Genomic DNA, 16,226 nt, shown 5'->3' on the forward strand with positions numbered 1-16,226 from the left:
CCTGCGCTCCACCTAGGTCTGCCCCGCCCCTAGCTCCAGCCCCGCCTCTAGGCTCCACCTAGCTCCGTCCCGCCCCTAGGTCCGTCCCAAAGCTAGCCCCGCCCTTGGACTCCCCCAGCTCCAGCTCCGACGCTAGGCTCCGCCCCTAGCCCCGCCCCACCCTGGCCCCGCTCTTAGCCCCGCCCCCGGGCCCCGGCCACGCCCCTCTCCGCAGCCTTCATCCCGCGGGAGCGCCGCCTCTTCTCGCGGGACCGGCGCCGGCGGCACGGCCGTTGCTAGGATGCGGCGAGCATCAGAGAAAGCGGCGGGGCCCGTGCGGACGCGGCTCCCTCGAAACCTCAGCGACCCGGTGGCTGCGTCCCTCGGTCAGGTGGGAGGACAGGTTCTGGCTGCCTCTCCTGGCCCCTCCGCAGACCGGCCTGGCCGCGGGGTCGGGGCTGCCTGGCCGCGGGACGAAGCTCCACCTTCGCTTCAGTCCGTGCAAAGCTCTGTTGTCCGTCTCTGGCTGTTTCTGCGATGTGGGGCTCGGAGCGGCAGCGTGCGGTGGGCGGGGCCGGGAAGGGCTGTGGGCGGGGCCGTGGGCGGGGCCTGGGCGGGGGGCGGAGCCGGGGCGCAGACTCAGGCCGCCGTGCGGGGGGCATCGGGCGGCTCCTGGCAGCGCTGAGGGGGCCGCACCCCGTACCCCGCGTGCTCAGATAGTGACCCCAGGGGTTCGCAGCCTGTATCGGGGTCACACCTGCACGACGTTCCCTGCTCTCCTCACGGCGGCTCAGACCTGGAGCCCCGAGATGCTCTGGGATGGGCGGGGCCGTGGGCGGGGCCGTGGGCGGGGCCGCGACGGCGGGAGGGCTGTGGGCGGGGCCGGGGCGGGCCGTGGGCGGGGCCGCGACGGCGGGAGGGCTGTGGGCGGGGCCGGGCGGGGCCGTGGCGCCTCGTCTCCCGGCGCCCGGAGTCTGCCGGGTGGTGGGAAGGAAGCCGCACGCGTGCTGACCCGGTCGGGCGGCAGGACACCGCGGGCGCCCAGGGCGACGGCCCCGGGTGGCAAATGGGCGGCTTCAGAACAGCGTCCTCCGTGGCACCCTCCGCTCCCCACGCTCGTGTCCGAGCCTCCTAAAAAACTTAAAGATGCAACAGGTTTGTTTGGCCCCAGGCAGGACTGGGTCCCCCGGAGCAGTGACGCCGGCCTCGTAGGCCCGTCGGGGACCGTGCCTGGGAGGTGAAGGGGCAGGGCCGTGTGGCCATCACCGGGGCTGTCTTCCCTGCTGAGCAACTCTTAAAGTCTCAGGCGTCCACGTCTGAACGGTCCACGGCAGGATGATGCCACCCGGAGCGGCGGCGCAGTGAGCAGCGAAGCCCCGGGGCCCCCGGCCCAGCCCCGGCTCAGCCCCGGCTCAGCCCGCCCTCCCCCTCCCCCTCCGCGCCGCGCCCGGGGGCTCCTGCTGGCGGAGGCGCCGCGTTGGCGGTGACCGGGCCGCTGCGGGCGGGCGGGGAGCCCTCGCGTACGGGGCTGAGCCGCAGGGTCGGTCGTCGGCCCCTTCCTGTCTCCTAGGACGTGGGTCGTGCCTCCACCGAGGAACATTTGTTTGCAGGGTTCGAGACTGAGCACAGGGGCTCCGTGTACTTTCGCAAGCGAATTCGGTGTGAACGTAGCTCTTCAGTGCATCAGGGCACACAGACTGCCAGGTGACGTGTGTGTGACTCCACAGGAAAACGGACACTTACTTCAGACGCTGGCCCGGTCGCCGCTTCCGCCTTCACGGTGTGAGCCCCCGCGTCTTCCACTACCAGCCCCGATGCGGTTGGGACGGTCCAGTCCCTACGGACGTGCCGCCACAGTCGCGTTTCTATCACAGCTGCGGGTACTGAGCACCTCTTCCTGCGCCTGTTCTCGGCTCAGGGCTGGACGGAGGCGGCTGAGGCAACTGCCCCGGGTGGTCAGGGGCGGTTCTCTCCAGGCGCACCTCGAGCCTGGCCCGGCGCAGGTGCCGCACCGCTCTCGTGCCTCTCCAGGCTGTATATGCTCCTTGTTGACTCACTTGTTAAATATTCTACTCGTTTTTATTTTTATTTTTTTAAGATTTTGTTTATTTATTCATGAGAGACAGACAGAGAGAGAGGCAGAGACACAGGCAGAGGGAGAAGTGGGCCCGACGCAGGACTTGATGCCAGGACTCCCGGGGTCACGCCCTGGGCCCGAGGCAGACGCTCAACCACTGAGCCACCGGGTGCCCCTGTTTTACTCATTTCTAAGCTGTTATTCTTTTCTCACTGAAATTTGAGAGTTTCCTATATATTCCAGGTACAAGTCCTTGATCAGATACGAGCTTTGCAAAAAATTGTCTACCAGGCTGTGGTTTGTCTTTTTATTCTTCTACTCATGTTGTTTGAAGAGCAGACATTCTTGATTTTGTTGCTGTTTTAGAAGATGACATCTTGGCCGTTGTGCAGGGAAGGTGACCCACCAGAGAGAAACAAAAGCATTACCTCAGCCTCTCGGGGGGTGGGGGGTGGGAGGAGCATGTTGCTGGGAGTCCGGGCTTCTTTATGATACTCTCTCTCTAATCAGGCCATTAAGCCCTGTTAATGGGAGAAAATAACCAAAAGGAAAATTTCGGGTGTGTGAGAACCTGAAGAAGTTTCTTGAACTTTTTAAAAATTGAGTTTTTATTCAGTTTTTTTTTCTCATTTCACATTTTTTTTTTTTTTATTGTTTTGGAAGTGTAGAACTTTATTTCAGTTTTTCAATTGGCCGTACTAGAAATTCAGCTATAGGGATCCCTGGGTGGCGCAGCGGTTTGGCGCCTGCCTTTGGCCCAGGGCGCGATCCTGGAGTCCCGGGATCGAATCCCACGTCGGGCTCCCGGTGCATGGAGCCTGCTTCTCCCTCTGCCTGTGTCTCTGCCTCTCTCTCTCTCTCACTGTGTGACTATCATAAATAAATAAAAATTCAAAAAAAATATTAAAAAAAAAAAAGAAATTCAGCTATGCTTTTAATTTAACAAAGTCTAGGGTTAAGTATCCTATCCCTCAATTTTGTAAAAAGTATAAGAATTTGACAACAGTTCACTCTGATCTTTCCCTTCCCAGTCATATATTCTTATTGTCTAATACTTCAATTTTCTACCACTATTCTGTTGACAGTATTTGTTCGGGTTAACCCGTATGCTTATAATTTATTTGTTTACCTTTTCTTTTGCACTTCAAAGTTCTGTTGACCCCATTTTCCTCTTCCTTCAAGTATATCCTTTAGAACTTTCTTTAGAGCAGATATCTTTGTGGTAACTATGTATAAATATTTCTATTTTCTATCTTGAAAGAGAATTTTGCTCTATGCACAATTCTAGGTTGATAGCTATCATCTTTTAATTAGTTGATTGTTACCTTGGCTTCTATATTTCGGATGAGAAATCTGCAGTGATTTTGCTTTTCTTTCCTTTGTATTAATATTAGCAATTAATCCAAAGCAGTAGGTGGTATGTCCTTTTTCACTGTGTGCTTTCCAGACCTTCTCTTTGTTATTCTGTAATGTAATTACAGTCATATGGGTTTGATTTATTTATACTTATACCATTGGGTGTATGTTTATGTTATGCTTCTTGGATCTTTGGATCCATACTTTTCATCAGTTTTGTAAAATTCTTGTGCTCGCTTTGGCAGCACATATACTAAAAAAGACTTTTGTAAAATTCTCAACCGTTACTTTAAAAATATTTTCTCTCACTTATCTTTTTGTTTCCTCTGTGATTCAGATTTGACATCTGTTAATTAGATCAGGGGCTGACAGACTTTTTCTGGAAAGGGCTTCTCAGGCCACATACAGTCTCTGCTGCATATTCATTGTTATTTTTTTATTTTAAAAGTATAAAACCATTCCGAGCTCACAGAAAGATATACTTAGCAATAGATATGCTAGACTTTTTCTCTTTTGCATGGCCCTTAATCTCTCATATTTTTCATATCCTTATCTGTTTGCTGCATTGTATATCAAATCATTTTATTTATCTTTTAGTTTCACAATTCTCTCTTCAATTATAGTGCTATATTCATTGAATTCAACAAATATATATTCTTATTCCAGATATTCCATATTTGAGGAAAGCTAGAGAACTTCACTAAGGTTATTTATTTTTTTTCTATGTAAAGATTTGTGCTTAATGTATTAGCCCGAAACACAGCTTTCCCACTTCACTACTGTTCCAAATTTTAATCCGCCCTGCTCTTGCCACAGAAATACACCTCCAGGCCACTTCCATCCTCCCTTGCTGGCTGCCAGTTTCTACAGGTAGGCTCCCTGATGTACTGGCTCCTCAGAGCTCTGATCCCGCTGCTACCCCTGCAGCCTGGCCCTTGGCTGCCCGAGCCCACTCGGGCCCCAGGTCCTGGGTGCTGTCACAGTCTCCCAAGCCAGAGCTCTAGATTGCTGTACCTCGGGCCCTAGTCAGCTCCAAAATCAACCCACACTTGATTGTTGTGGGAAACAAAAGTCATTGGAGACTTGCTACAGTTTGTGAGAACAAACCTACTACAAAGAGTGCGTACCATCCAGGGTGTGGTTGCTGGGTCGCTGGCAGATCCCTTACAGCTTCTGATCGGTTGTAATACCAGAAATAAAAGTCCTGTGTTAGTCTGTATTCAAAAAGAAAGCTTTTCAAATAAGCCCTTTCACAAGGCATTGTTCATTGGATAGGGAAGCGGTGACAATATATTTTAAAATATTTTTCAATATATTCTTGACAGTAGATTTTTCTCAAATTTATTGTGTTTTGAGGTTCTCGTTTAGTGATATTTTTACTTTTCATGGTGTTTTTATTAAAAATTCCCCGGTGCTTTTACCTAATGCCATTACTAAAATAATCAGTATTTAAAAGAAAGTAGTGAGCAACATTGCAGTATGTTATGAACATCACTGTACACCAGCACTGAATTTGATATTTGGTGTAAGAATTTTTTATGTCTAATAAATACATATATTTTTTTGGTTCAGAAAAATGTCTGATCGGGAAGAAGAATTTGGTGCTCAGAATGCTGTTACTGCGTCAGAAGAAAATGATGATGCTTTTGAGACTATCAATGTTCCAGTTTCCTCGGAGGAGCTTCCAGAGTCAGGTCAAGCAGAAGGCAGTGAATCTGAAGTCACACCATCCAGTGAAGGCCACACAACACATGTTAAAGAGGAAAATGACCAGAGCTTCTTGAACAAGGAGCCAGAAGATGAAGAACAACTCATGGAAGAAGTTTTGTTCCCCAAACGAGTTTCATACTCTCGAAGAAATTCTGTAAAGCACAAGTTCACTAAACATGACAATGCAGTGCAGTCAGCCAGACAGTTTTCACATGCTGGATCTCTGGCATTTCTGGATAAGATAAAGGCGATAAAGGAATCTCTGAAAGCATCGATGAAAGATCCTTTAGCAACAGGTATTACTTAGGGAAGACAGGAATCTCTTTTCCTCGTTTTGAAGAATGGTTGCTTTTTCAAATTTATTTTGCTTGAAGATTTGTTTTATATTTGATATTGCGTACTTTTCCTTCCCTTCACCCACCAAACCTCTGTAGCCACTACCACTTAATCTCTTAATTAAGTGTGAAGGTACTCTATTCTATAGTATCTGTTTTCCCTGAATAGATGAACACCATTACATTTTAAGTTGATATTGATCCATCTTTCCTAAATAAAGTAGGTTTTTAAAATGTTTAGGGACCTGGTAAAATGGGCAAATTCTTGAGTACAATTGTCGTTCTTTTGCATACCTCTTTGGAATTACTTGTTCGTAGCTAGATAGAGTTGGAAGGGAACTTGACTCCAGATTTCTTAGTTTCATATCCAGAGTTCATTCCTCATATCTCGTTACTTATATATATTTCCACACTTTTTCTTAGTGTTAACTTTATATTTAGCTTCAGAAAAATTGTTGTCTTGAATTGTTGTTTATTTTATTTTATTTTTATATTGTTTAATTTTAAAGGCATAAGATTCATGGCGTGTAGGAGTTACCACTACATTGTTGGTAAAAAAGCCAAAGTGGAGCAGCAAGAAAGTGGTTACATCTAGAACCAGCTTAGTTGGCTGATTAACGGACTGCTACTTCTCTCTCTTGTCCATAAGTTTTGAAATTTTTCATCCATAGGGTGGTGAATATGGGGCCATCTTTTAACAATAATAACAGCAGCTTGTTTGGCTGATGAAATGTAGCTTTTGAATCCAGTGGAGTAGTTTACCCTTGTGTGGTGTATCTTGTATACAAGAGAAGAATGAGAAGGAAGGAGAAGAAATTAATTAAGCCCTATTATACCTAACTGAAGCTGTTATCCCTTGTTTTCACTATTCACTATAAATTTGGTCTCCATTTGTTTATTTGTTTTTTAAAGTAACCTCTGTACCCAACATGGGGCTCAAACTCACAACCCCGAGATCAAGAATCACATGCTGTACTGACTGAGCCAGCCAGGCGCCCGTGGGCTCCATTTTTTGGTATTTCTGTGATTGCCGGATAGTAGTTTATAACAAATACTTAGGGATTAGAATAAAGTTGTCTTAGTCCTGTACTTTTTGAGGCTCACAAATTCATACACCTCCCTTTCCCAGAGCTTAGGAAGTCACTGTTATGAAAATGTTAAAATATATTAACCATAGAATTTTGAATCCATAAAACAACTAGAATAGCCTTCTGATGACTTAACATCTATGAAAGTGTTTTCTTTGTTGATAGCTGTGAAAGTAAATTTTAACAATCTCAAAGAACCTTAGCATCAACAGTGCCTGGTTAAATTTCATTCTGAGATTATTGATAAAAGTCTCATTTAGCTTTATGGAAATTGTTATGTGTCAGGCATCTAGAAATATATAAAACTTTTTCAGCCTACAGTTTGTACTCTGCCCTCCATCTTACTTATTGATCTTCTCCATTAAAACTTAAAGTCAGTAGATGTAAAAGAAGAAAGTTTACCCCATTATATTAAACTTTTGAAAAGTTTTTATTATTAATATGTAAGTGTCTTGAATTGCTATTTTATAGAATGGCTAGTGAGCCACGTAATGCCTATTTTTGTGAAAAGTAGATTAGTGTGTAGTTATTCTAAATATTTGTAATTAAGAGTGTTTTTTCTGTTTCTCATTTTAGTAACTGTAGACATAAATCAATTATGGAAAGAAGAATGGATTTAGAGATCTTTTACTTTGAAAATTTCTCTATTGGATTTTCTTTTTTTTTTTTTTTTAAAAAGATTGTATTTATTTATTCATGAGAGAGAGAGAGAGAGAGAGAGGCAGAGACACAGGCAGAGGGAGAGCAGGCTCCCTGCAGGGAGCCTGATATGGGACTTGATCCCAGGACCCCAGGATCATACCCCAGGCCGAAGGCAGGCACTAAACCACTGAGCCACCCAGGAATCCCCCTCTATTGGATTTTCTTAACTTGATGAGTATGCACTGATTTACTGATGCATGCTATCGATATGTAACCAAAGTGTGCACATCATAAGTTCAGGGACACCTTGTAGGTCTCAGGGTCTCCTGTTCCAGTACTCAGTACACAAAAATGCTTGATTTTCTGAGCTGTTCCCGTATTTATATCTGAGAATATAATACTAGATGCCAATACCAGATTAGTACCAATTAACACCAAATATTGGGAATCTTTAAAAGCAGTTTAGTTTTCCTATTTCTTGTGCTATTCTGACTGAAGAGTTAATTCTAAATGTGCACTGATACCCATAGCAGAGAATGGAAAAAGGATCTGAACTTTAAGCTGGAGTTGGGGTGCAGGTGTTGACCACTGATGCTAATTATTGAGATTCTGGATTAATCTGCAAAATAAAATCTGAATGTCATTTCCTGTAGATATTAAAATGTAACTCTTATCATGGAGGTGCAGTAGGGGAACATGGCAGGGGCAATCTGCCTTCAATATTATTAAAAATTGTCCCATAATTCTCTGTTTATGGACTGTAGGTTGCTGACCCTTGCTTTTGACTATGATTCTTTTCTCTTTTTATCTACAGTAAAAGTTGTGCTTTTTCCTGTGGGCCAGGAAATTATAATGCCTTTTAAAATAGACACCATTGTAAAATACCTCAAGGATCATTTTTCATACCAATTACTTATTCCATCCAATATACTGCAGATAAGATATGCAGGTAAGTTTGGAAGCTAACAAAACCTACCAAGACTTCTTTAGCTTTACCAGTAAATAATCAAGATCTTTGATTTGTTAAAATATATTGTTATCTTCTGTTGGAACATTATATTGTGATTCTGCATTCATTTGACACATTTTTATTGAGGCTATATATATATTTTATTTATTCATGAGAGACAGAGAGGCAGAGACACAGGCAGAGGGAGAAGCAGGCTCCATGCAGGGCCTGACATGGGACTCATTCCCAGGACTCCGGGGTCACGCCCTGGGCTGAAGGCAGCGCCAAACCACTGAGCCACCCGGGCTGCCCCCTATTGAGTATATATTTGTTCTAAATACTTAGCTAAGAACTGAAGATGTAAAGAAACATGAAACAAAATCTTTGTTCTCAAATTGTTTATAGACTAGTCAGAAAGACAATGTATGCAATAGTTACCACATAATGTGTAAATGTTTTTTAATGGAGATAAGCACAAAACACTCTGAGAACAGAGAGGAAGGAAAGTGGGAGATTCTAAAAAGCTTCATTTAATGAAAGTGATAATGCTTGTGCTTAGTCCCAAAGGGGTGAGAAAATCTGGGACTTTGGGGAAGTGATAAGTTTAGAGTGGCTAGAAGTAGATTGTCTGTGAGGACTGGGAGGCAATGAGGTTGAGAGAAGTAGATGAGGAATGAGAATAAGAAGAGGACTAAAAATGGTTTATCTGTCAGACTTTATACACTAAGGTCAATTCACAATCCTATGATGTTCAAGTTTATTTATATTTTGTGGGCAATACTGAGTAACCCACTTTATTGTAGCCTTATGTCATGAGAGGACTTGGTATTTGTAACTGTGATAGAGGGAGTGAGAGCAACATGGCTAAATAAATGTTTCTATAGAATATGTCTGCACAGAGGCTAATATTTTAGTTTAAAAAGTTTTGCTCTTAACTTATAAAATGCCACACACAAAAAAGGTTTCCATGGAGATAAGAATACTTTTTTGTGGGAAAATCCTAAACACTAAAAAGAGGGTAAGCCTTACCTATTAAATTCCTCATCAAATCAAAGAAAAAACAATAAGTTCAATTTCAAAATTATTTTTAAAAAACTATTATAATGAATGTGCTACAAATTAAGATGCTCATGCATTCAAACAACTGACTATTAAAGCTTGGATAGGGAAACAACACGAACATTTAAATAATTACTAGTAATAACAATCACGATGGTTAATTTATTAAGACTTACCATGTGCTAGTCCATCTACAAGATATTTTGCGTCATTATCACATTATCATTCAGTCCACACAATAACCCTTTGAGGTAGGTATTTTATTAACTTTTTTTTTGAAGGAAGGAAACTAAAGCTTGAGAAAGTTGTACAAATTCACGCAGCTAATGAGTGACAGGGTCTGAACTTAAATATACGTATGACTCCAAAAAGGATATTTGAAACTGCTTGGCATTAACTATAAGATGAAGTTCCAAATTGGAGAAGAAAGAGCACTTTGAGAATGGAGTAACTAGCCAGTGGTATCTGAGACTGTTCTTTGTACTTCATGACCTTCATTCGCTGTATTGTAAGTGGCGGCATCTCCACTGGGTACCGGGCTTACGTGAGCCACGACAGTAAAAGAGCGGATTCTGTGTCAGCTTCCCTCTAACATAGGTGCTTTCTTCTCGTCCGCGAATTGGAGTTCAAATTTGGTGGGACTAAGCCTACTACACAAGCCAGAGGAGTGAAGAGGGCTCTGGGCATCTGTATTAGTTTCCTGTGGCTGTTGTAAAAATTAACCACAAGTTTAGTAACACGTGATTCCTCTTAGAGTCCCGAGTGCCGGCAATTGTAGGCCAGTTTCACTCAAATGAAGCCAACCTGTGGGCAGGGCTGTTCCTCCTCTGGGGGTCCTGGGGAGAATCTGCTCCTTGTCTTCTCCAGCTCCTAGAGTTGTACACCTTGCATGGCCCCTTCCCCCATCTGTAAAGCAAGCAGCAGAGCATCTTCAAATCTCTCTCTGCTTCTGGTTTATCATCTTCTCCTCTGTAGTCAAATCTCCCTTCCATCCTATCTAAGGGCATTTGGAATAAGTTCTGGGGATTAGGACATGGATATATTCTGGAGCCATTATTCAACCTATCACAAAGTCCATATAATATTCATATTAATTTTTTAAGTTAAGAATTTGGGATGTGAAATTGAAACTCAAGGAACTTTGTGCTTTCTTAAACATAGCTAAAGTAGGCTGCGGTATCTGATATTATTTCTAAGAAGGAGGGTAACAAAACCTTTGCTATGTTTAAATTCTTAATTGTAATTTAGGAAGACCATGCATTGGAAGAGTGATATAGATTCTATCAAAACAGCAGCCATTAACATTATGCATATTTTTTATTCCTTAAAATAGAGAAGTAAAATTTGGGTCAATTTATAGAATAAACCAATAAAAGGAGATAGAACTAAAAAAAGACAAAAAATAACATAAAAATAGAGTGATGTACACTTTTTCCAGCACAGACCTGAGGCTTAACCCCACTTTTTCATGAATTTCTTTATATGAGTTTCTGACTATAGGAACAGAAGGGGAACGATGCAACTCTGAGTATATGCTTTTCTGTACTGGAGAGAGGGATGGGTATGAAAATCAAATTTTCCCTGATAAAGATATGTCCTGTGTTTACATATAACACACAGATTTTTTGGAGAGTCAATGTCTAGAATATGATTTTGCTCATAGAATATGGGTTTTTTTTGTTTTTGTTTTTAAATAGTTACGGAGTTTCATGGTTATTATGTATTTGTATTTCTGATGAGAAATCCTACGAGAGTTGTAGCTTATAATGCTGAATTCTTGCATCTTAACTTTTCCCATTGTGGAGTTTTCTGTACTAACATTACAGCAAGGAATGAACATCATCAATATTCTATTCAGTACTTAAACTATATGTGTTTATTATATAATCATCTTTGACATTTTCCATCCCCTTGAAATTAGTATGTATAGTTATTTCTTTGCCATACTTCTACGAATGCTTCTTCTTCTAATTTCATGTCATTTTTAGGAAGGATTCTTAAAAATAATGAGACTCTACTGCAATATGGAGCTAAGCCACAGGATATTGTACAGGTGGAAATCTTTTCTACAGATCCGGATCAATTTCCAATCAAAAGAATACATGGATTAACTGATGCCTCTCAAATCATAACTGTCAAAGTACAAACTGGTTAGTTATTTGATGTCTTTTAGATAAAGTATTTTAGAGTCCCTTTGTAGGTGAACTTTCATTCAATCTTGGTTTTACCTCCTTAGGCATTGCTCAGTACCAGGAGGTACCTGTTGAGATTATTAAATCTGACTTTCACAAACCATTTCTTGGTGGATTCAGACATAAAATAACAGGAATAGAATATCATAATGCTGGAACACAAACTGTACCTAAAAAGATTCCTGAAAAAGACAATGTATTTTGTAGAGATACCCAGGTAATATTTTTATTTTTCTATGTAGGTTTTTCAAACTGCAAATCAACAAATGTTCTGTGTACCTCTCTAAAATGGAAATTTTCCCCATTTGCAATGATTTGGATGGTGCTAGAGCATATTAGCTAAGCAAAATAAGCCAGTCAGAGAAAGACAAATACCATTCATTCTTTTTTTAAAAAAATTATGTATTTATTCAGAGAGAGAGAGAGGCAGAGACACAGGAGGAGGGAGAAGCAGGCTCCCTGCAGGAAGCCCGATGTGGGACTCAGGACTCGATTTGGGATCTCCAGGATCACACCCCAGGCTGCAGGCGGCTAAACCACTGCGCCACCGGGGCTGCCCAATACCATTCATTCTTATGTAGATTTCATTCCTATGTAGAATTTAGGAAACAAAAGAGAGAGACAGAGAAAGAGGCAAATCAAAAAAACAGACTTAACTATAAAGAACAAATTGACAATTTGGGAAGGGAGTGAAGGGAATAGGTAAGTAGGTGATTGAGATTACGGAGTACACTTGTCATGATGAGCACCTTGTCATGATGAGCACCGGGTCATGTATAAAAGTGTTCATTCACTATATTGTACACCTGAAACTAATATTACACTGTATGTTAACTAACTGGAATTCAAATAAAAACTTAAAAAAATAAATTAAAATCTTCCAAGGAATTATATGGTAATTCATATAATAACAGAAAATTAAGAACACAGGAAAATGTACTCTTTACTCACTGATATGTCTATATTGTGGATATTTAAATAAATGTTTATGTTTTTATTTTAGACAGTTTTTCTGAGAAAAAAGCTCCAACAAACTACAAATACAACATCCACACAGATGACTAAAATTGGTGTGTATGTATCAAATATGACTGATAAACTGGTGATACCAGGAAAATATTTTTCAGCAGCAGAATACCACGCTCAAAGATTACAGGCGGTAAGAGAATGTTTATTATGAGTAAATACTAAAAATGAAATAAATGAGCCAGTTGTTCTGTGCGTGTCTACATGTGTTTTCTTAAGCCACACCAGCTTATAAAACAACCCACATGAGTGTTCTTAAAGAAAAAATTATTCATAACACATGTTAAAGATGATAAGGAAGACTTTATTTAAGAGGGGCTAGTACAGTGGAGTTTTGTGGAAGGGAAGAGAGATTGGGTTCAACTCTAAATATAAGGAAAAGTGGGAATTTATAGCCAAGGGGTAGGGTACGGGTCAATGGTGGAAAATTACTAAAACATCAGGAGTAAGGGGAGAGTAAAGCATTCTAACAGGGTCTTTCACTGAGTGGTTAGGCATCATCTGGGGGGATATGTTTTAAGATGAGGAACCTGATCAAATGAGGGAGGGATTCTCCTTAAACTTGACTTAGCAGGACTTGGGGAAAATCAAACAATGCGGAGATGATCACAGAAGCCAAGAGTTGAAGCCTAATTGAGAAACTGCTCAGAGGAGCTTGATCAGAGTTTGGTCAAGGAGAGAGTCTTTATCAGTGTGAGTTATGTTTCACAGGTATTAAAGGCAGGTTTTATCTCCATTTTCCCCTCAGTAAAAGGAACCAGAACTCTAAATGCTCCTAGTCCTTTCCTTATGCTTGCAGAGCCCCAGGGATTTGTGTGTTACCTCTGGCCATTATTAGCTTTGTCTTCTCTTTACCTTGGCCTTAATCCTTGGTATAGTAGAGTCACCTACGGAGCTTTCCAGAGTAATTGAGAGCAACAGGATACTAAAGTCTGCTTTCTTTGATATATATTAATATATAGCTCCTCCAACTTCTTTATGTTATTGTTTGCATGGTCTTTTTCTATCCTTTTACTTTCAACCTATTTTGAGTCTTAATCTAGAATGTGTGTTTTATAGACAGCGTATAATTGGATCTTATCTTTTTATGCAGTCTAATAATCTCTACTTTGTGATTGGAATGTCTAATACATTTGTTTTAATGTTATTATTGATAAGATTGGATGGTATCAAACACTTGCTACTTGTTTTCTCTATGTCAGATGTCTCTCTCATCCTCTCTTTTTCCTTTACTGTCTTCTTTTATGTTACATAGGTATTTTCTAATGTACCATTTTAATTCTTTTGTTTTTATTCCATTTAAAACTTTTATTTTCAATATAATATATACTTTTTAAAAAAGTATACAATTTAATGATTTTTTTTTTTTACTATAGAAACAGTTACACAACATTTTAGAACATTGTCATCATCCCCAGAAAAAATTCCTGGACCCACCAGCAGTCAGTCCCTATTTCCATCCAATGTTTTCTGCCTTGGGAGACCACTAATCCACTTTCTGCCTCTATCAGTTTAACTATTCTGGATATTTCATATACGTGGAATCATACAATATGTAGTTTTTTGTGATTGGCTTTTAAAAATATATATTTTTGGGGATCCCTGGGTGGCTCAGCAGTTTAGCGCCTGCCTTTGGCCCAGGGCGCGATCCTGGAGTCCCGGGATCGAGTCCCATGTCGGGCTCCCGGCATGGAGCCTGCCTCTCCCTCTCCCTCTGCCTGTGCCTCTGCCTCTCTCTATGTCTATCATAAATAAATAAAATCTTTTAAAAAATAATAAAAATAAAAATAAATATTTTTAAACATAGCATAATGTTTTCAAGACTCATCCGTGTTGTGACATGTATCAATACTTCATTCTATTATATTGCAGAATAATATTCCATTGAATATACTCAATTAGGTATATATTGTATCCATGCCAATGCATATACTGTATGTTGTCTGTTTATGGGTTGATGGACATTTTCATGTGGACATATGTTTTCATTTATCTTGAGACCATTTTAAAGAACTACCAGACTGTTTTCCAGAGCAGCTGCACCATTTTATGTCCCACGAGCAGGATATGAGGATTCCAGTATCTTCACATCCTCATCAATACTTGTTATTTCTGTGTTTTTCGTTATAGCTCTCCTAGTGAGTGTGAAGGGTCGTCTCATTGTGGTTTTGATTTCTATACCCTGATGGCTAATGATATTGAATATCTTTTCATGTGCTTAATAGCAACATTTACATTGGTGCAGACATTTTTGATTATGATGACTTGGGGGAGGTGCTACTGTACTTTAATGAGTAGAGGACAAGGATGCTGCCAAACATCCTGTAAGCATAAAAACTCCACCCCCACTGCAACAGATGATTATCTGGTCCAAAGTATCAACAGTGTCATTGCTGAAATCTGCTTTAGAGAGTCTGTCTCTAGCACAGAAGGTAGCCATTGATGTCTCCACTCAATTTTTTTTTTTTTTTTTTTTGGTTGTTGCCTTCCTATTCGTAAGTCTGGCTTCCTAAGGGTTGTCCCTGGTTTAGCAAAGCATAATGGTTAGGTAGTGACTGATCAGAGGCTGTGTTCAAGTCCCTTGATCTAGTAAAGCTTCCACTTTTGCTAATGGACTCATGTGTGGATTGGAGGATGCATTCAAAGTTCAGACAAGTTGAGTTTCTGTTCATCTTGGCTTTTACTTTCTGCTGGGTTTTCTTGTATTTGTTCTGCACAAGGCCTCACGGTTAGCCTGGGATATTGAAGGGGGGGCCTTTTCTGCTTGCTCCTAGTATGTGTTTACCCTGTACCTGTGTTCCGCCCAGGCTACCAGGCATGCTGGGGAGGTTATGGTGGCTCCCTACGGCTGTCTCACTTTCCTGATGTCCCTGATTAATTTCTGGCCACTCACCTGTCTGTTGCTTGCTCTGGAAGACCCTTACGGCTGAGTTGCTGGCCATTTTTTTGTTGTTGTTGTTTCTTTTTGGTTTTTTGGATTGAGTTTACTGTTGTTTGTGACATTGCTCAGGGAATATGGAGTTTTTTCCTTGCCTTACCTTAAATCAATTTAGCGGCCTGAAAGTAGACACAGATGAAGCCAGGGATTAGGGGAAGGAGGCTATGAGAGCAACCCTAAGTTGAAATGCCACAGACTGTCAGTGTTCCTACTTGAAGTTTAGTAATTTTTTTCAATAAACATTTATTTGATGTGTGGCTTTGGTCAATTTCCAGAATCCTGAAATGGCTATTTTTTAAATACAATTTTGTCCAGTTTTATCATTCTGGACAGAGTGTTTGCTGAGACTTTGACTTTTCTGATCTGGTAGTCCTGTCCCCAGGCCCAGATAGAATTTTCAAGGACTTATTTTGACAGGACATGACAGGATTTTTACAATTGGAATAAGATTTACAGGCATTCCCTGTCCATTTCGTGTGTGATGCTTGGAAAGTCAGCTGAACACCGCAGCTAGTGCAGGCGTTAAGGGTCTGGAGGAGGTAGGCTGGGCTGGTAGTTTGGAGGTCAAGGAGCCCAAGAACACGAAGGCTTCCCTCCATGCCCCAGTTCATTTGTTACGAGATCACGCATATAACAACTACCGTACTTTCACCACCTGCCAAGATCACTCTCAGCAGCCCTGTGCTTTGACTTGATTGTGTCCTGAGGAACCTGCCTCCGTGAGGAAGCCAGAGAAACCACAACCCATGCAACAGGACTCATTAACTTGAAGGAGGGGAAACCAACCAGGACAATTTGGTTAAGGGTGAAGTTGAAACAGAAATTTGATAAAAAGTAATGCTCTCATATTATTGGACTGGCTGGCGTATTTCCTC

At 41.7% G+C, this 16,226-nt stretch overlaps 1 protein-coding gene across 15 annotated transcripts in view; it reads left to right on the forward strand.

Moving 5' to 3' along the window:
- The first annotated feature begins 210 nt into the window (after positions 1-210).
- The window catches only part of LOC140593719 (IQ motif and ubiquitin-like domain-containing protein), a 131,041-nt gene continuing 115,025 nt past the window's right edge, over positions 211-16,226 (forward strand). For 3 of the 15 annotated variants that reach the window (XM_072755148.1, XM_072755149.1, XM_072755154.1), the window contains exons 1-7: positions 2,962-4,117; positions 4,229-4,282; positions 4,985-5,418; positions 8,002-8,136; positions 11,184-11,345; positions 11,432-11,604; positions 12,391-12,546. In XM_072755148.1, coding sequence (XP_072611249.1) covers positions 4,989-5,418; positions 8,002-8,136; positions 11,184-11,345; positions 11,432-11,604; positions 12,391-12,546 — 1,056 coding nt within the window. In that variant the 5' untranslated portion in view covers positions 2,962-4,117; positions 4,229-4,282; positions 4,985-4,988. Of the gene's footprint in view, positions 371-913; positions 1,860-2,961; positions 4,118-4,228; positions 4,283-4,984; positions 5,419-8,001; positions 8,137-11,183; positions 11,346-11,431; positions 11,605-12,390; positions 12,547-16,226 lie in introns of those variants that run through there. The other 12 variants (XM_072755142.1, XM_072755152.1, XM_072755151.1 and 9 more) reach the window with 9 other exon arrangements.

The sequence above is a fragment of the Vulpes vulpes genome, chromosome 4 (genome assembly GCF_048418805.1).
Source record: "Vulpes vulpes isolate BD-2025 chromosome 4, VulVul3, whole genome shotgun sequence".
In the NCBI taxonomy this organism is placed as follows: Eukaryota; Metazoa; Chordata; class Mammalia; order Carnivora; family Canidae; genus Vulpes; species Vulpes vulpes.